We start from the raw sequence: 20,886 nt of genomic DNA on the forward strand, positions 1-20,886 counted from the left end.
ATTTTAAAGATTAAACACTGCAAAAGCACAAGATCTTACCACATATTTCTGGTCTAGTTTCTATACCACTTGGAATAGGACAAAACTGTCGTACAAATAACTTTTTAGCAAGAAGTAGGAGCTTGTTCCAAGTCAAAAATTCCTCAATGTTGATTAAAAAAAGTAAGTAGAAAGTTTGTTTTATCTTATTTCAAGTGTACTAAGATATTTGCACTAGTACCAGGAGTACCAGGAGTACTTGGTAAGATTTTGTGTTTTTTTTTAACAATACTTCCAATACTATTGATTATTATAATGTTTTCAACAGTACCTTATTCTGTTCATCAAACTTATTTCTAGATTTTAACATTATCTTTTTGGTAAAAAAAAAATAAAAAATCAGACCTACTCCAACATTTTCAGTGTGTGCATTTGTGTTGTCCTGCAGCTCTGACACTGACTGAGCGGGTGGAGCTGACCTTCAGGTTAATGAATGTTAGAAGAGGAGCTCAGACCTGATGTTTCGAGCAGGAGACTGAATTCAGAGGCGTGAGAGCCGAGTGACAGCAAACAGAGACGTGATTGAGGAAAGACCGCCGTGTGTTTGAGGAGAGCTGAGCTTCTTACAGTAAGCTGGAGGCGAGAGGCTAGAATCACAGTCAGTGTTTGGAAATGTTTGCGCGCTCTAACGAGGTCACGTCACATTTATTCCGTTTGTGCATGTCCAGGCATTTTTGACAGAACAGAAGAGCAGGATGACGTGCTTTATATCGAGTCAGATGAGGGAGTGTTGTGGGTGAGCAGGGCTCTCGCTGAAAGTGTTGGCACCCTTGTCAAAATTTAAGCTCGCAGTGAAAAACAACCTTTAAAAAGAAGCCTAAATTACATGTTCCTATTAAAAAAAAGAACATCTTGATGATGTTTGAAAAAATATTCTAGGGATTGATGACACAAAATGGGAAATTTCTGGAGTAAAATTAAAGATTTGGTAGCATAACGATGGTCCGGGGTTGCTTTACTGCTTCATGACCTGAATGACTTGCTGAATAATTTACACAGCCAGTGTCAAAAAAAAAAAAAAAATCCAAATTCATCCAATCAACATGCTGTGGCATGATATTATATCGGCCATCTAAACTAGAAAACTCTTTAATGAAGCTGGAATAACCAGTTCTGCAATATGTCAGAATTCCTCCAGAGTGATGAATAAGTCACTCTGGAGTGACTCTTCACCAGTTTTTGCAAACTTCTGATGGATTCTGCCACCCAGGACGCTCCACCCTTTCTGAGGTTCAGAGGAGGAAAAGAAAATGTTTTCACTTTGGTTGGATTTAGTTGGGATAGCTTTTACTTTATTTCCTCAATTAAATTCATCATTTTAAAACTGCGTTTTGAACTTTTTACCAGCTGCCTTTTTCTGATTTTAAAATATAAGTGATCTGAAACAAAGCAAAAATCCATAAGGAGACACATTTTTATCACACTATTGAATTGTATTATGCGAACCAACCATTGCATGTTTACCTGAAAAGTAATTACAGTGTTTGTTTTAAAGGTTATCATATTTGGATCTTAAAGAATTATTTTACACAACCAATCTTTCATAGAGATGTAATTTTAGTCCGGAATAAAATGCTGCATTTTGTTAAATTCAGCAGCGCTTAGTATGTGTTAATACTCTACATTCAATTATTATAATTTATATTTTCATGCAGTAAAAAGTTTACATTTCGATTAACCTTTAATACAACTTCATTACAGCTTGTTCTCCTTTGCATTTGAAATTCCTGCTAAAATCAGCAGAATTAGATATTGTGATAAATTATGCGTCTTGCAAGGCCTGCAAGAGTTTCAGCTTCCATAATGTTAACGGGCCTGAAAACGCCCAGCAGCTTCCTGCCGCGCCACATGCAAACGGACCTGAAACATAATCCAGACTCGTACATATTCATCTCAGTAACCGAAACAACTCCTGCAGTACTTAATGACTCTGTTTTGTGGTGAAAAGCTGAATTGTCTCAATCAAAGCAAGTGATATACTTTTTTTTAGAAAGGGCTCAGAACTCTTTTAGTAGGTCTGAATCTTTTAGAAAATCAATACTTATAGACAAAGTTAATCTGCTTTCATGTTTATTAAACTGTAGTCGGGTGCAGCCAGAAGAGGGTAACTAATTAATGAATAAAACGAAACACGCCACCTGCCTCTGCCTCTGGTCCAGTGATGCACCTGGTTGTCGTTTTTACCGAGCAGCTGTCAGTCAGGATGTGACTATAAACGGAAAACAGCAGAGATCCCTGCAGGCTCGGTTCAAGTGCACCCCAGAGAGGTGATGAGTGAGTGCTTCCTGAACCGGACCAACCACTCAACGTTTGCTCTGATTGATGATCCGCGTCATCTGAAACCTGCAGCCGACTGTTACATGCGCTCCGACGAGTTATTTGTCGTCCGTTTATTTGATTAAAGTGTTTGGAAAAATCTGACACGGGAGCCACACTTTTGAATGACTTCACTCAGGGAAATGAACTCGCAGTGCAGCAGAGAACAGGAGCAACACTGAGCGTTGGCCCAGAACTTTTCAAATATGCAGAAATGTCGGCTGACTTGAATAAACGACTTCACGAGATAACTGGCGATGAAAAGCCTGATTTTTCTCACATTGTAGGATTTTTTTATTTATTTATTTTTTACATTTTATGACAATCTATTGAAGTGATTTATACAAAAGTAATGATTTAAAGCTCTGAAATGTCCTTGTGTCTTTGTACCTTTTGAGGTTACTGTAAATTTAATTTCATTTAATTTTGCGTGCGTGCGAGCGTGCGTGTGTGTGTGTGCTTTTTGTCTGTGGCTGTGACTGACTCTGTATTCTAGTTATGTGATTAATCAAATCAAAACCTGACTTCTAAAATTCAGGAAATGTTCAAAGTTGGAAATTTAGGATGGGAGTTATTGGGAATAAACATGAAAACATAAAATGATCACATGACTCTACATAGTATTGGAAACTTAAACCTGCCACAGGAAATTAATCTTCAGGTTTTTGCAAATATTTTATTCTTTCTGCAACTCCGATGTAGCTCAGCACTTGTCCTCTGTACGTATGTAGAAATTAGAGATATTTCTCCTGCTTTCCGTATTATTAATCTCAGCCACTACGGATAATTTTCAACCACTTAACTTTGGTACAATGGATGAAAATTGACCAACCTCGTCATTATTAAACCATAAAAAGTCTAAATGCAAAAGTCAGCTGGAGAAAAGGACACTTTCCACACGTTTAAGCCCTGCAGAGCTGGCAGTGGGATTCTCCTTAACCTTTCATGTGGATTCTCCATAATCCAGGTGGCAGCGATCCTTCAAGTGGAATTGGAAGCAGACTGGACTGTTTACTTTGGGTACTGAACACGTCTTGTCTCTCTCCCAGGCTTTTATTTGACTTGAGGCATTTAGCTCTATAGAAACGCTTGTGCCACTGATTCTCAAAGGAATACCTTAGCAACAATTTAGACATCCCTGCTCGGTAGACCTTATTTTCCATGACAGGTCATAAACAGACCTCCTGCAGAACGTAATAACAAGCTGTGAGGTCATTTGGTTCCTTGGACCGCTCCAGATTTTCACCCCACCGCCTACTTGCACCTAAATAGTGACCCTTTTTTTTTTTATTTCATACTTGAAAAAAACATTTCACACTTATACTCAAGTGCTTAAACCATTTTATATAAGTTTACTTTTATTGCATATTAACAGTGCTGTAAAGCATGTGGCCTCTAACAGATTTCTTCTATAACCCCAGTACATACAAAGCAGAGTTTATAAGTAATACTTACATGTATTGGGGGGGAAAGCAGATATCTGAACCAACATGGAGATATGTGAAATATGCAACAATTACCGTCAGTTGTTTGCGATAATTGACAACAAATATCCAGGTCAGTTTGCCCAGTTGCCTGTTTGTATTTGCTTTTCGTACTTATTCATGCTGCTGATGAATTGTCACCGACTCATCTTAGGAGAATTGTTTTAGCTCAGCAACAGGTTTAGGTCTCACCACAGCACCTCGATGCGATTTAACTCCAGACTTTGACTAGGCTTCTCCAAAAGGTTTCCAACCCATTCGGAGATGAATTTGCTGATTTGATTTTGGAAGTGACTGTAAGAGATGCCTTTGTGTGGTTTCGGCAACACAAAGACCAAAACAACGCCAGACTTTGGCCACAATGTGAGACCATTTCTCGTACTTCATTCTTTCAGACGGGCTCTAGTGAAGGGCTTTCTGGATTATAGAGGTGAGGTAGTATTCAGGACGGGATTGGCTATGTTTAGGCCTCAGTAGCTTTTTTCTTTAAAGAAATTCCTAATCTGAAATCTGCTTTTTACTCTTAATGCCATTTTAGGCTGGTCTGACTTTAAATATTTACATGACAAATTTACAGCAGAAAAAAATATGTAGAGTGAGAAATAGTCAAAGACCAGTATTTTCATAGATAATTCAGCTAAACGTATTTTTTATCTGGAAAACTCTTCTATAACTTATAATTAAATTGAATTCTGCGTTGTTTCTAGGTTTTGTCATTCCCACGTGTTGATTGTTTTGAAATATGACACATTTTGACTCTTGATCAAATCAATAACAATTCTGATCAGCCTCATGGTTATAGATATTACTTGTTAAAGTCAGAAACATAATGAATCCCACTTGAATTCATTGTTTTTTAAGCAGGAAAACATGCAAAAATGTGCAAGTCAGGGACTCTCAGAGATCATTATAGTGATATCGACGCTAATGACCCTTTTGTATTTTTCCACCTGTCACAAAGAGCAATCGGATATGTAGCAAATCACCAGTTTTATCCACATAAGCAAAAGTGGGTATTCTGCACCACTGTGCAGTTGATTAAGCCTAATGCGTTGAGAAGTGAAGAGTTGCTTGGATTTAAAAACTGCTGACTCCTTTCTCTCTGCCGTTTGCTCTCTCCATCTCCATCCCGCTTCCCATCACTCAGTATTTCCCTCACTTCTTCAAGTGTCTCTTGTGATGAGGTTTATAAAGCAGAAGGGAAGAGAGGGACTCATTAAAATCCTCCCCCCCTCCCTTTTCTTTAGTGTTTTTTTTTTCTCACCGTCTACTTCTCTCCATCCCCTTCTTGCCATCTTCACCAGATTAAATTATGGTGGAACGACACAGGAGGAACCTCCACAGCAATAACTGCTTCCAAACCTCCTTCCACCGAAGCCATTAAAGATGCTAAGACCTACATTTTCAACCTTATTTGAGTCCGGGCAGAAAATAAAATGCCTAAACAAGGAAGGCAATGAGAAACAGGAATCTGAAGAAGGGGAGAAAACAAGGGGGTTGATGGGGAAGGATTACAGGAGGGACAGCTACAGAGAGAATATGTTAAACAGGAAAGCGGGAAAGTGGCATGTTGGGCTGTAGCAACGGTTGTAGCCGCTGAGTTTACAGAAAATGGGATCAGTGATGCTTTCAAGGCAGGAATGCCATGCAGCAAAGCAGGCTGGGAGAGCACAGTGACTGATGGAAGCATTTTCTTTCAGAAGTAATCAGCTTGTCTTCTGTAGCCCCATGCCAAGAATGACAATTTGTGCACGTCTGGGTGCTCATTTTGGGGGTGGGTTATTAGATGGCAGGCGGGGTAATACAGTCCATTTCCGCAGTGCACTATGGGAAAAAAAAAAAAAGAAAGGGATGGGAGCCAGACATGAAACGTGCAGAGATTTACTAGCTTTGCAGAGGAGCTAAAATAGCAGTATTCGGGGCAGTTGTGTTGCAGTGGATGCATAGCTTCAACAGGACAGATCGAGGACATGAGCAGGTTGACGCTGTGGAGTCAGGAGCTGGATCATTTCTTAAACCGGGATGAGTTAGACAGTTCGAGGTCCGGACACAGGGAGTCGTCAGTTCTCATCTGAAGAAAGAAAGGTAAGAAAGAGAAGAGGACGAGAAGATGAGGGGTGGCGCTATCATAGTGTCTCACTGAGAGCCGTTGTGTATTCATGAAATTTGACTTTGGGTGTCTCTTTATGCATCTGTATGTCTGTCCTTCTGGTTCAGGGTGTGGATACCTATGAGTAAATACGTCAGTAAATGAAGAGTTGTAGCTTCAGCTCAGCAAGATTTTTATCCTTGCTTTGATTTGTGTTTGATTAATCTCCTTCAGCTTGTTCTTCAGGTTGATTTCTGAAAATCCTTCTCTATGTTCGTCAAACATAGAGAAAGAGTGACTCCAGTCTTTTTTGTTGCTTTCACGTGAATTCTTTCTCCATCACCTAAAGTTTAGATGTGCACACAAAATGATAAGGCTCATCCTGCCTAAGTCAGCAAGAGCGTTTATGGTGCCGGAATCAATGGCAATCAACTTGAATAGGGAATAACAATAAATCATAGAAGTGGTTTCAATACTTCAGCTGCAGAAATAAATCTTCAGCTGTACTCACTTACTGTTTTCCTAACCCTGACTACAAGCTGTATATAAGAGCTATTGCGTGAGATGCATGTGCTGCTTGGTCTTCGAAAAGATCAGAGACCAAGGTGAAAATTGGGGATTTATAGGTGAGTGTAACATTGTACCGTTTTTGTCTTCTGGCTGCAGGTCCAGGAATGGCTATGCCTGAATTGTCAAATGCAGCGAGCTCTTGGCATTGATATGACCACACCTCGCTCAAAGAGCCAACAGCAAATTCACTCACCGTCCCACCAAGCCAAGCCCATCGTCCAGCCACAGCAGCCCGTTCCGCAGCCAACGCAGCCGGCTGCTGCTGCTGCACAGCCCAAACCTCTGGCACAGATTCAGTCAACTCAACAGCAGCAACAGCAACAACCTCATTCCCAGCCTTATGGCCAAACTACTCCCTACTCCCAGCCCCAGCCGTATTCCCAGCCCCAGCCGTATTCCCAGCCCCAGCCATATTCCCAGCCCCAACCGTATTCCCAGTCCCAACCGTATTCCCAGKCCCAGCCATATTCCCAGGCTCAACCGTATTCCCAGTCCCAGCCATATTCCCAGKCYCAACMGTATYCCCAGWCCCAGCCTCAGCCTTACCCTCCATCACAACCAGGACCCCAGACGCAGCCTCAGACACATCCAGGCCTTGGTGGCCCCCAGTCTAAGACAACACCCTCTCAGCAGGGCCTGAGGTCTGACCCATACTCCCAGAGAGGTGTTGGAGCTCAAGGAGCTGCTGGAGGTCCGACAGGCGGCCCCGGCCAACAAGGAGGTCCTCGAATTCCCCATCCGGGTGCTGTACCTCTGCCTGGGTTGACTAAGGCACCCTCCCAGCCAGATTTAGGTCGAGGTTCTCCGATGCATCAACCTATGACACGTCACCATGACCAGACGAGAAGCGCTGGATCTTCCCCAGCCCACCGACCTCAGAGTCAGGCCCCTGCCCAGGATGGTCTGACCAAACTGTTTGGCTTTGGGGCATCGCTGCTCAATCAGGCTAGTACCCTGATCAACGTTGACCCTCTACCCACAGCCTCAACACAGCCAAGCCCTGCACGAGGTAAGGTGGTGTTCAGCAATGCAACTCCCGATAACAGACAACAAGGGCCCAGCAGCACTAAGCCTTTCAGCATGGGGGGTCCTCAAGCTCCAAGCCAAATTGGGGGTCCACAGGCAACAAGTCAAGGGGGAGGTTTGAGTGGACCAAGTCAAATGGGAGGACCATATCCGCCAACCCAAATGGGAGGACCTCAAGCACCTAGTCAAACGGGCGGTCCTCATGCACCCGCTCCAACAGGAGGCGCCGTCGGTGGACCCCAAGGGCCAAGCCAAAAGCAACAGCAGCAGTCTGGACTCCAAAAACAACAAACGCCGCCACAGCAGCCACTTACTCAGCGTCAAAAGGAGCAGCAAGGACAGCAGATGCCTGCTCCCCAGCAGAAAGTGTTGCAGAAACAAGAACCAGTGTCAGCGCCCATGACTGCTCCAGAGGCCGAGAAGCCCAAGGTGAACTGTCCTCTCTGCAAAACAGAGCTGAACATCGGCAGCACCGACACACCCAACTACAACACCTGTACGCAGTGTCAAAGCCAAGTGTGCAACTTGTGTGGCTTCAACCCAACACCACATCTAGTAGAGGTAAGAAGAGACGCCCACATGCCTACATCTCCTACGCACTGATATACACTGAATTATATTAAAGAGTCAAATCAGAGTGTACAAATCCCCAGTTAACTCTTCCCAGACAAATCAATATTGTTTGCAACATGCTACTCATTCTGCTGTTGGACTTGCATGCAACAAGACCCAAACCTCTTAACTGTCCTTTGGTTCTGATCCGTTCCATTTTCTTCTGCTCCTCGGTGCTGTACTGCTTATTGAAGTTCATTTCCCCTGATCTTTATTCACATTTTTTTAGATTGCTGTTTTACACATTCATTCCTTCACCCTCTGTGTTAACTGTGAGTTATTTGAATCTATTTAAGGAGTGAAGCTCATTTCAGAAATGTGCAATATTGCTTTTTCTTTTAATAGCTCCTCCATTAACTAAATCAATTTTATTTAATCAAGAGATACATTTTCTTAATAATATATTTGATTAACATAATGTCTTGTCCACACCAAAAATGCTGACAATTTTTTTTTTTTTTGCAAGCATCACAAACAAATGCTTTGAGAAAATTGTACCAGTGGTTTCCCAAACTCATCAGAATCCACTTTCCAAGCTTTTAGCAAAACATTAAAATAGTTTTATTACCATGCCAATGAAGCACACACGGCTAGAAAGCAAATTAAGCAAGAAGGTTACGGCAACAAAAGGGTCTCAACAATCATTTCAGTCCATAAATAACTGTCTTTATATCATCTCTGCTGAAAAAGTAAATCAGTGTGGAGTCCATCTTATCTCAAATTTGGTCGGTACAGTTCTACCAACTGCAGTCTTGTCCTGATCTCTATGTTTCACCAAATAATCTGGACACGATACATGTGAGGAATGTCTTCTCTGTGTGATCCAGTCCAACAGTTATGGTACGCTTTGTCACTTGCTGAAAAAGTTATGGTCCAGAACCAAGTGCTTTTTGGTATATGTTTTTTTGTTCAGTATTTGTTCCATATTTACCTTTTGTGAACTTGTCCAGCATGCAGACGACCTCTGTTGGCAAAAACATGTTTCTCTGCAAGGCATATTTAGTAAAAAATGTACAGATAGAAAATAAGTCATTTTTTGTTCTATTTTGTAGTTGTGTTGCATTGATATCGTCACAAACTTTCCACATGGTGAGAGAAAATCAGCATTGAGTTAGACTTTTTTCAAGTTCTAAATAAACGATGACAAATCTTCAGAAAAGAACACAGAAATGTCCAGACATCGCTGATTGGCATGACGTGAAGAAGGCTGTGAACATATTTTTAGTAAAGTAAGAGAAGCGTAGAAAACACAGACATCCTATCCACCCACACTTTCTTTGTTCCCTCCAAAGTGCTCCTGCTCATGGAACAATGAAAGGAGTATAAAGGTCCAGCACTCCATCACCTCCCCTTTATCGATCCAAATGCAGTCTTGAAGTGGAAAGGAGAAGAGACAGCATTGGAAAATGAAAGACAGGAAGACGAATAGCGTATTAGGATTTTGCCAGGGACAAAACTGAAGGGCCGATGACAAATGGAAAAGAAGGATCGTCTGCTTAGGAAAAAGCCTGAAACTGACTGCCAGGGTGGATGGAAAAAGAAAAATCTGCGAGAAATGTAAAGCATCACAGATTTGTCAGTGGGTTAGTCTAGCAGACTAATTAAAACAACTTATATTTATTTTTGCCTAAAGGCTCCCTATAAAGTACAGTTGTTAGTATTTCTATTGTGTAAGATGCTGGAATTGCCGCTGGGTGGAGTCTGACATAATGGGTTAAATATAACCGCCTTCGTAAGGGTGCAAAGGACACTAACACACACACACACACGCAAACACATATAACGAGCAAATATTGGTCAAAATGTTATTTAGACCGAGAGAATCAGTCACAGTCCTAAAACTCAGAGCATGACTTAAAGGAATGATGAGTGTAAATGTGGGTCAAGATTGTGGCCTTGGTACGTTGCAGTTGTTTTTATGTAATAAGAAAAACACATACTGTATAATTATTACTCATCATTTAGTGTTGCCCTTGTAATAAGCCACAAAAGGTTAATCTTCTGGCCAAATAGTGATATTCACGTTTAGGAAGTCATGTGAAAACATTAAGTATGGAAGATGTGTTTTTGTGACTCCAGAATGCGTTGTGTTTTCTGCAATATGAGTGTTAAAAAATGGCCAGGGTGCAATGGATGTTGAAACCCAATGTGAATAAGACTGTTGAATGCATGTTGCTAAAACAGGAAGTGTCTTTTAATTTGAAATCCTAATCCCAGTTTCATTCAATTTACAACACAGAATGGTTTGAATAAAGAAGTGAACATGTCGTCACATTCTTAATTTGGTTTGTCAAAAAAAGACACAAAACCATAAACACCAAAGTCGGAACTACACAGCATTTGGTATTTAAATGACTCTGTACAGTAAATTGACATATATATTCTGACTGTTAAAGTAACATGGAGCTTTAACGCCACAACATTAACTCCACATTAAAAGACAATAGAATTTTGAAAGAAGCTGCTGATTCCCTGACTGGCCACATAATAAAAAAGGTAAAAAAAAAAAAGTTGAACAAGGTCAAATACAAGAATAAAGAATATATTATTACTTTTTGAAAACTAATTATCAAGAATCTTGGATTAGAATATCTATAAAAGATGTAAAAACAAAAACATAAGAAGATACATGAGATAATAAAAAAAAAGTACCAATGCCAATCTAAAACCCGTGGAAAATGTTTTTGAACCATCTGTGTTTTGAACTTATTAAATAATCCAAAGAGTTGATATTCTTTAGTTGTTAGTTATGAGTTAAGAACAAGAAACAAGTAACACATGTTGATTCTGAAGAAGAGAATAAGAAAATGAATATTTAGTTAAGAGACTGTATGTGAACATGCTGGTGTCTGATTCACAGTGTGAGTCCTTATATTTTAAAATGAACTCTGAACTCTGAAATGGCTTTACAGTCCACATTGAAAATGGTTTGTTCTTGCAAAATCAAACACTAGAGTGGACAGTTCCTGAATTATATTGTATTTCAGTTATCTTCCAGATTATCTAGTAAATAGAAACTAAAAAATCTAACCAAATCTATCTGATTATACAGTGGGGGCTGCATGATGTTAGCACTGTTAGCTAAACCACGTTAGCTTATTTTGAGATGCCTTCAGGGAACTGCGTTCGTGGCATTTCCGTTGCTCTGTGATGGACTGGCAATCTGTCATGGGTACGCCCTACCTCACCTCCATCCTCTCCCCCCAACACACACACACACACCACCCCCAACGTTGAAAGGATTAAGAGAGCACTGAAAAGCAGATGGATGGTTTTCCAAGTTGCCATCAGAATGATTACAACTCAGTTGTGATGTAATTCCCAGCCAACCACATCCAACTTCCAAGACAGGTTGAAGGATTAAGATTAGACTGGAGAATATGTTTGAGAAATTTCTTGAAGAAATTCTTAATTTGTTATTCTTTAGTTTTAAAGTTGATAACTCCTCATACAGGCTTTCTGTTTTGTCTACAGGATTTTTTTTCTCTTGCTTTCAAGATTCACTAAATTTGGATTTGTAGTTTTCAGCAAACAGACAAACATGAAAATACAGAATAATTATTACTGACTTTCTCTGTGACTGTTGAAGACACTCGTGAAGAAACAAAAAAAAGTCTTAATAGTAGATATCTAAGGATGAAAGAAGAACTTGACAGGCTGGACAATTAGGAAAGCTAGACCGTCTTAAGGGAGAGAGAGAAAGACGTTTACAGAAGCATAGAGAGGAATAATAATAAAAAAAGGTAACATTAAAGAAGGATGACAAGCGAAGCAGAGATGGAAACAGATGGCAAGAGAACAGAGCCAAGGCTGAGAGGAAACCAGACATGTAAAGCTGAATCACGCGCAAACTGGAATCCAGAGGGAAGATGGGCACCGATGCACTCTCTCACACAGTCATACAAAAGACAGTAAGTGGAACAGTAGAGGGAAAGAGGATCAAAAAATAGAGTGAAGCAAAGAGTGTAAAGAAAAGCTGCAAACAAAAAAAAAAAGGATGATCTCACAGAGCCACTGCAAATGCACTCCTTTCAACTCGGCCCACGGTGTTAAAGCAGGCACTAAAAATAAAATACTTATGACTCCTGAGTCGTCTTATTTTATCTGGATGTTACTTAGTTCACAGTCACACACCTAATACACACCTCTGACATGGAACGTGGCTTTACAGAGACCTTTTACACGTAGACCTCAACATATGTATGTTATTTTTATTTTAAAGCACTAAAGTATGTACATTGTATTGGTATTTTATAAAATGAACAAAATATTGCTGGTGTAGAAAAATAATATGGTGAAATATGATGATGGCAGTGTCATGTAGGGGAAATGCTTCTCTTCAGCAAGACAGAGACATTGATCATAGTTGATGGGAAGAAAAGATGAGATAAAATAAGATAGTACTTTATTCATAACAAGGAAAATTCAAGAGATGTGAGGTGAGCTGGACGTAGAGCGCATAGCATAATGGAAAGAACCAGTTAAGAACATTGAAAACCAGTGAGCTACTATACTGGCAGAAGTGTGGCGAATGGCTTTGAATGCAGGTTATTTAATTACGCGATCTAAAACAGCTGTTAGCAGGGAAACTAAGGTATATAGAAACCACAAAGAAAACTTAACTAAACACGACAAAGAACAAGCCCAACGCTGGAGAATACATGGAGCTATGAAACAAAAAAAAACATGGCCAAGCSSCAWTAGAGAACACAGAAATGTTTTGGGAAAACACAAAAGGACAATCATCAAACTCAGAAAGCAAACAAATGAAAACCAAACACCAGCACCAGTACATTATGACACATTGGCTTATTGATACGTTTGCAGAGGGCTGCATTTGATATATTTTTAAACAGCGGACAAATCACTTCATATAATATGTGGCTTCATTTATTTGTGTAGGACAGAAAAAGTTAAGCCATAACATACAGAGACATGGATCAGAAGACAGACATGTGGACTGGTTTGTCAATCACATCTGATCCACTTTTAGCGTCATTGTGGAAACGATCTGGTCAGCACACTTGAGCAAATAAATACTGTAAATAAAAAACATCTTGTTTGAATGTAAAACCAAATTCAGCCACAAATAGATGCAGTTACTCTGCAATTATTATTTTTTTTGCACATATTAAAACAAATAATAAATAGAAATGGGTAGACGACACGAACATTTAGTTTGGAAAAACTGCAAACAGTCAAGCTGATCAAGTCTAGATTTTATTTTGTTTTAAAAAAATAATGTCAATCTTTCCATCACAATTTACTAATCACTAATTCACCTACACTAAGTTTGTCATTTGGAGTTCATTTTACGGCAGGTGAGTCTTTCACCGCACCTTCTGCTTGAACAGATCAAAACGTTTTGCTTAGTTTTTGTTCTGCTGTCAGAAGAAACAATAGAGCTTCTGAAAAACTCTGGTATCATAAACATGACCTCACTTAGGTTATTAATGATCCTTGGGTCTCTAAAGTTTTATAAATAGAAATTAAGAATGAAGTAGTTTCTATTTAAAAATAATCTGCTTCTGTGGTCTGCAGTCTGTGGTCAAATATTTAATCTCACCCCAATATGAAACAAAAAACCAAAAAGCTTCCTTCTGATAACACAAACAGGCCACTAATGGGTTTGTGCTTCTACGTTGTTGAACTACAGTTGCTCCATAAAGCAGATGTTAGTGAATGAGGTTATTCCTCTGGTTAGTGTGTCATTCAGGCCTTTGCAGCTGTCAGAACAATTATTAGTATGAGTGCATCCAGGCCACCTGCCTGTGTCTCTGCACCAAAGAGTGTGCATTTATTAGTGTTTAACTGCACCTGAAGGGATTATTGACTGTGAAAGTTAATACCCAGGGTGCATGTGGTTCGGACAATCATTCTGCTTAGTGATAATTCTACGTAGGGCCATTTTGTGTTCTTAATGTGAATGTTAATGTGTGTGTGTGTGATGTCCACAGGGGGCAGCTACTAAGTGCAATGTGTACTTTGCATCAAAACAATCTGATTAATCCCAGTAAACTGTTTTGTTATTCTGAGTCATGTTTAAATGCTGAATCAGTGGAGCATGTTCTCTGCTTACTCTAAAATCATTTAGGAACCGATTAAAACGCTCCGCCCACCTATTTGCAGTTTCCCCCCCTGCATGTTCAGATATTCACTTTTTTTTTTTTTTTTTTTTTTTTTTTTACAAACTACAGCTGTCATTTATTTTCGTCTTTATGTATCTAGTTCTCTGTGACTGAATCAAACTGAAAATTCTCCAGTTAAACACCTTTTTGGTCTGTTGTGGTTAAAAGTTGATTGAATATCTCTGTATGACTGGGATTATAACTGGATTCAGTTGAAATAATGTAAGCAATCATAAACAGATGCTTTTCAAGCATCCAGACAGTACATTTCACTCAAAAGCCACAGGTATGGTCTCTCTTTTGTCCGTGTTCGAAGGTTGATATTAAATCACAGCTATTCGGGTGTACCAAAGGTTTTCTTCAAAATAAAATACATGAGTTCTATACCAGAAAGAAAGCAGAAAAAAAACCCAACAAAACAAAACAAAACAACAACAAAAAACAAACAAACAGTCAAACAGTAGTGGTCTTATTGTATTGATCTTACAGCAATAGTCGCAGAAGATCCATCATGCATCTCAGGGATATTAACTAATCTGAAAAATTAACGTAATCTTACAGTATTAGTCGTGCTGCGACATTTTCTATTCATATCAACGGTTATGCTTTGGTCTCACTGCCACTTTAAAGACATATTTCACAGTATTTCCCACTAATGCTCACTGTTGTCAGCTTTGAAGCGGGACCGTCGCCGTCGCGTAGTGGTGACGTCACAAGCGAGTTCGCCCTAAGTTTGCCATATTAGAGCCCAAAAGTACCACCTGCTGGAGACTTTGAAACCCACACAAAAATGAAGTTGAATTAATCAGACAAACTCAATGAACTGTCGTCTCAGTTTGAACTTGGGCCAAACCTAAAATCACACTGGTCAATTTTATCGTTTGATACGGAGAGTTATCCAGGGGAGCATTTGAAAGAGGATAAAACGCACCAGTTTTTAAAGGTATATGTAACTTGTTTCAGTTGCATTCTAAGCACTTTTCCCAACACTTTTATGCATTCTCATTCAGTTAAAACAAGATCTTCTGCTCCATGAGAGACTACACTATTTTATCCTTGCTTCAAAATCTCAGATAGTTTCTTGTGTTTTAATTAAGTAAAGGGACTGGCCCAGGGTACTGTGTATGCAAGAACTGCCACTGAGTTAAGTACAACAATACTTTGACATATTTCAAACAATCTAAGTCTAAGTCAATCTGCTGTCCTACAGGCATTAAGTCTGCAAGAGTAGATCAACGGTATAGTTCATTTTTCCACGTTTTCAGTGATCGTCCTCTATTATCTGCACTCAGCATCTCTTCTGCTCTCTGGTGCAACGTGTAAAATTAGAGAGGCAATCTGCAAGCTGATGAGCAGAAAATAGATTCTCCATAAGCAACGAGGTAATGGAGCGATGAAACGGCATTAAAGAAACTTCAACAGAAGGCAGAAGCTGCATAACGCACCATGAACTGCTTGACATGTAGTCAACACCAAACAATTAAAAGCTAATGAGTGCCTCTGGAATATGGTGACCAAGTCTTATTCAGGAAAGCACAGTCACAGAACAAATATCTCCCACAAAACACCGATTACCAAACAAACACACTGTCAGCCTCGCCGTCAGCCTCTGATGTCCAAGTCACAATAATCCTCCTCACACGGGTTCTCGTGTCAACCAATCAGCCGGCATGTGTGTGTAATTATAGGTGACTTGACTTTGTAAAGGGTGTTGTAATGTTTTGTGTGTGAGCGTAATGTATGTAATTCACTTGGCAAGTGTGTGTTTGGGTGAGTGGGTGTTTCTGCACAGTGTGTGTTTCTGCGCGTCACTATGGTTTACACGGCCGGATCAGCAGAATCGCTGGTCAGAATCTGAAAATAGTACAGAGAGAAAGGAGCAGCTGTCACATTGTGCCTGAACCACGCAGCACGTCTGTGTGTGTGTTTTATGCAAGTCTGTGCATGTCTGTGGAAGGTTTTATATTGGAATTCACTTGCACACTTTTTTTTTAATGCATCTGTTCTTGAAAAAAAAAACAACAACTTCAATTTTGTTTGAAACAGATTCAAACTTCAGTTTTTATTCTAATGAGTATATTTAATTTTTATAAATGTTACAACCTCATTTTTTTGCTAGAGCAGTATGTCAGCAAAGGTTGAGCAACAAGCTGTTTTGCATACTCCAACAGAGATGAGTCACCACCCTGCATATGATTGCATGACTCTTTCACTGTTATGGCCTCAGAAGTTACCAAAGTTAACTTTTTCATTTATATAAATTCAATATTATTGCGTTTTTTTTGTTATTTTATTTTTACTCACAACTTTCCTGTTGGTGCTCAGGTGGATTTATATGGAAGTTTCACATATAACTCACTCTCAAATATTACCATTTAGGAAAAAGGGATTCAGGCTTTACCTTCTTTTGTTAATTTTAACGTTTTAATTTTAAGTATTCACTCTTCTTGATATTTTCCTTTTTCTTTCCATGTCTTTACTAAATTTCTTCAGTGGATTTTATGTTTTTTACATCATGGACCGACAAAAATGACATGTGGTTATCTAGAGTTTATTCAAGCAAAATCTGAAAAGTTTAGTTCGCATTTGTTTTAGCCCTCTTTACTGGAATATCCCAAAAATAAAAGTCTACTTAGCCAATGGCCTAAACAGGAGCATGAAAGTTCAACTGTGTGTAACCTGAACTCAGAAGAAAAGAATAGCTGTTCTGCGACACATCACACATACAAACATCACATAATAATTTTTAAAAACAAAAGACCGCCTTGACAAATACAGATCAATAGAAAGACCGCCGGTTTGCACTGAAAGGATTTTTGATCTTAAAAGTTTGAGTTTCAAACGAGCACGGGGTTGAAACGAATCCAATAGGGATGGAAGAAGCCATGTTTCCATATTTAGGGAGAAGTTTAAAAATAGAGGACGAGAGGAGCAGCAGAAGGAACAACAAGAACTCCAAATGGACAGATGCATCGCTGCTGCAACTCATGACATCCCAAGAAAATGAATAATACAACAGCTCACCATGCCCTGCTCTCCTCCTCCTCCTTTCCAGCCTAAACGTCTCCATCTGTTCCTTCCATCCAATCAAATCTGTTTGTTCTTCCTTCACAGTTCCTCGTGTGGCTTTAAGACCTTCACCTTTCCAAACAGGGTCCTTCTTTAAGTGAACATAGAGCCTTAAAGTCTGCAGTTTCAGCAACGTTTCTGTTGCTCAGCTCCTTGTTAGATTTTCTGCTGTACATCTGTGCAGGAAGCCATGTCCACTTTGAGCCTTTTTTTATTTATTTTTTTATCTCTCGTTGCCTTCATCGCTTATTCTGTCAGAACTCTTAACTTATTCAGCAAAACCCCACTCACTTTTTTTTTTTAAAGCCATGCATTATGCATTTAGACAACCAACTTTTTCTGTATGTGTTGCTGCCTTGTCTTGTGAAGTGACTTTTCAAAAAAGGAGCACAAAAATTGTAAACTTTAATGCAAAATGAGGCCATTTGCTTTGCCTGAACCTCTCAACTATTGTTATCCTCCCACCGCGTTAGATGTGTTAGTTTTGAAAAGGTTCAAATGATATCTGATTGCCAAGAAATGTATCCATGCCAATATGACACAAGAACAAACAGAATGTTTTCTGCTTGTGCCCATAAACTCTGCTACCTTTGTGACGTTTAGTTTATCGTCTGACTGCTGACACTTTGGGACATCATAGGGTGAAGCAAAAATATGTTGGACACTTTTTATTGCGTCATTGTTCAGTCATAATGGAAACGGCGCATTTAAATAGTCATTTTAATGGAAAAAGTAGTTGAAACGCAACATTTGATCGAATAGTAGACAAAGTTTACACTACATTACATCTAACCAGTGCAACGCAGGGTGAGAGGCTGTGAACAAAACACACAGGCTTTGTAGCTGTTTTCCAGCAGACATTCAGTGGGTTCATGTGAGCAGCTGCTGATTTTAGTGGATTTTTAAAAGCTGAATATGGACAATGATCCCAAAATAAAAACAACCAAGCGACTGAAGACATGTCTCAAATCTCAATCCCATAAAAAAAATGTCAAACAAGAGTTCAGATGCACCACTGAGACCTAAAGTACTCTTGCTTATGTAAATTATGCCAGCAACTTTTTAAAGGCACCACAGGCAAGCTAAGAAAAGTTGCAGCAACTTTGCTCTGAAGCTTTGGGTCTTAAGTCTCTGAGACTTTTGCAACGTATGCGTTTTCTTCCGCTCCGATTTTTGTGACGTCTGCTCCTGGCTTTGCATGCAATCTAGACTCACAGTCAGCTCTTTAAATACCTGCAGATGATCAAGGCTGAGTGCTCGGGTTCATTGCTATGACAATTCGCACACGACTAAAGATTTGTGGATCCATGTTGGTTTTGAACAGATTTAGCAGTTTTCTTACAGCCTGATATGTGTGTGTATGAATCTGTTCTCTTTGTAATTCTTTCTCACTTCTCTTTGTTGCCTTTCCCTTTCGATCTTTACACACCTTCTACCATTTCAACCAATCAAGAATGAATCTCATCTTCACCAGAGATGCATCCAGTGATGTTGTCTCTCATTATTCTTCATCTCATTTTCCACATTCTCTCCTTTATTCTCTCCGTAAATGTTTTGTGCCTTTTGTTTCTTTCTCGTCTTGCTCTTGAGTTACAGCTCGGCCTCTGTAGCTCTTTTATTAGTTTTTCTTAGTAATCTCGAAAGTCCTTTCCTCTCAAACGTTGCTGGCATGTATACAGCCCTCTGTTGCAACTAGTTATAAATTACACACATAACTTGAATAGTGAAGTTTGGGTAAGCTGTGAGGAGTGCTAAAAGGCTGAAGTGACGCAACCTCTGCTTGTGACGGGACCTCGGAACAAGATAAGATACTATTTCAGCAATTACTGTGGAAAAAAAACATTAAAAGGACCTAAAGAATAAAAGGGAATCATGCATTGAGGTAGCATGAAACATTTTACCAACTCGAGGCTGAAGGCTGTGTGGTAGTGTACTGGTTCATCTTTCGATGTTGTGCATCTTACCTGATGACACCAGTTCAAAGCGTCCATTACTACCGTATCCTGATCAGAAAGCAGAAACGTGTCTTTGATCGTCCCAGCTTCCCTCACTGTCCTCTGCAGGGCCCTGCACTCTTTTATTACATCTGTGCATCACTGACCACGCCCTCATTTTGGAACAGGAATCAGGGCTAAGACTAAAATCTGGAGGAACAGTGCTGCCTCGTGTTGTGCTGCATTTGAGCTCCCTGAGACATTAGAGATTTATTCCAGCGACTGTGCCGTGAGCTAATATATATTTTCATTATTATTATTATTATTCAAAGCTCTCAGCTGAGCTGACAGTTGGGCTTCCAATGTATTCTGTGTTCAGGATTTTCTTAGATTCCAGCCATTTCTTGTTTTAAACACTCAAGGTGAATCCTTTAAAGTTGGTAATACTATAAAATAACTATTTTAAAACATCTCTATTTGAGTACTTGTTCCCGTAGCTTCAATGAAGGGATTTCAGAACATGCTGAATGATTTAAATAGAATGATAGATATAGAAAAAAAAGCAAAAACATGAGATAAGGCGTGTGAGAAAGAGGACAGTGAGCTCTCCTCCTCCTTTGTAGCCACAGTGGGGCGGCTGTGGAGGTTCGAAATGTGCCTCGCTGAATTTTTCAGGAGTACAGGTGAGGTCATTCTCTATATATAGTTGTGAGTTTTCTGGAGATGTTCTCCACAATCCGCAGAAGTCTTATGAAAAATTCACTGACGTGGGCAAGTACTTATCTGCAGATTAAGACACGTCACATTTGGTCTTCTTATTGAGCATCACATTGGAGATAAATGACATCAGTGTATTTTGGTCACAAACTTGGGTGTGAAGCTATTTTCTTTCCCGATTGCCTGCCATTATTACAGATTCCTGCAGGCAGAGGTAGTGATGTTTTTCTTTCTTTTTTTTTTTAAAGAGAAAGCTGAATTGCCTCCATGGTGGCTGTCAAGCAGCACATCTTCCAGATCCACAGCAGGAACAGATGGACAGAAGAAATGGAACTGGTTTCCAATCTCTCGCATGTGATAGTGCACAGCGTGGCTTATATGAAGAACCAAACGTGACGAGAAGGAGACAAATCAATATTATCATCTCGGGTAAAGAAGCAGCCAGTCCCCAGAGAGTTGATGAAGCATGCGTGCGTTATCTGTGTGTTCGGCTGCGTACTGACAGGTTCGCCTTTCTCCTGTCCTACTTTCGGTTCTCTCCACCGTGTTGCCTTTAAATGGGTCAGTGAGGAGTGCTGCTTCCTCCCTGGGCTCCGCGGCTGATTAAAGGGCCCGCTCACACACTCCAACCAGAGGCTCTCATTGAAACGCAACACGACTCCGAGCAAGTCGGAGCCCAAAGAAGTGGGGTAGAGGACGGGCATTCCCTGTGTGAGGGAACAAAAACCCGCCTGAAATGCTGCTTTAAAATAAGAGCAGAATTAATTCCTGTTGGAAGAAATTCAATTTCACTTTCCATAAAACTTCACTCAAACTTATATTTGACCTTTCCCTTGACACCCCTGTCATACCATTGTGTCGCAGGCCTGATATCAAAACTCAGACAAAGACCTAAACTACAT

General features: G+C 39.9%; 1 protein-coding gene across 5 annotated transcripts in view; it reads left to right on the plus strand.

Annotated features, from left to right (window-relative positions):
• The window catches only part of bsna (bassoon presynaptic cytomatrix protein a), a 108,017-nt gene that overhangs the window by 21,172 nt on the left and 65,959 nt on the right, over window positions 1-20,886 (plus strand). For 4 of the 5 annotated variants that reach the window (XM_008413236.2, XM_008413234.2, XM_008413237.2 and 1 more), the window contains exon 2: window positions 6,595-8,085. In XM_008413236.2, the coding sequence (XP_008411458.2) occupies window positions 6,595-8,085 (1,491 nt within the window). Of the gene's footprint in view, window positions 1-5,681; window positions 5,925-6,594; window positions 8,086-20,886 lie in introns of those variants that run through there. The other variant, XM_008413235.2, reaches the window with a different exon arrangement.

The sequence above is a fragment of the Poecilia reticulata genome, linkage group LG7 (genome assembly GCF_000633615.1).
Source record: "Poecilia reticulata strain Guanapo linkage group LG7, Guppy_female_1.0+MT, whole genome shotgun sequence".
Taxonomy (NCBI): domain Eukaryota; kingdom Metazoa; phylum Chordata; class Actinopteri; order Cyprinodontiformes; family Poeciliidae; genus Poecilia; species Poecilia reticulata.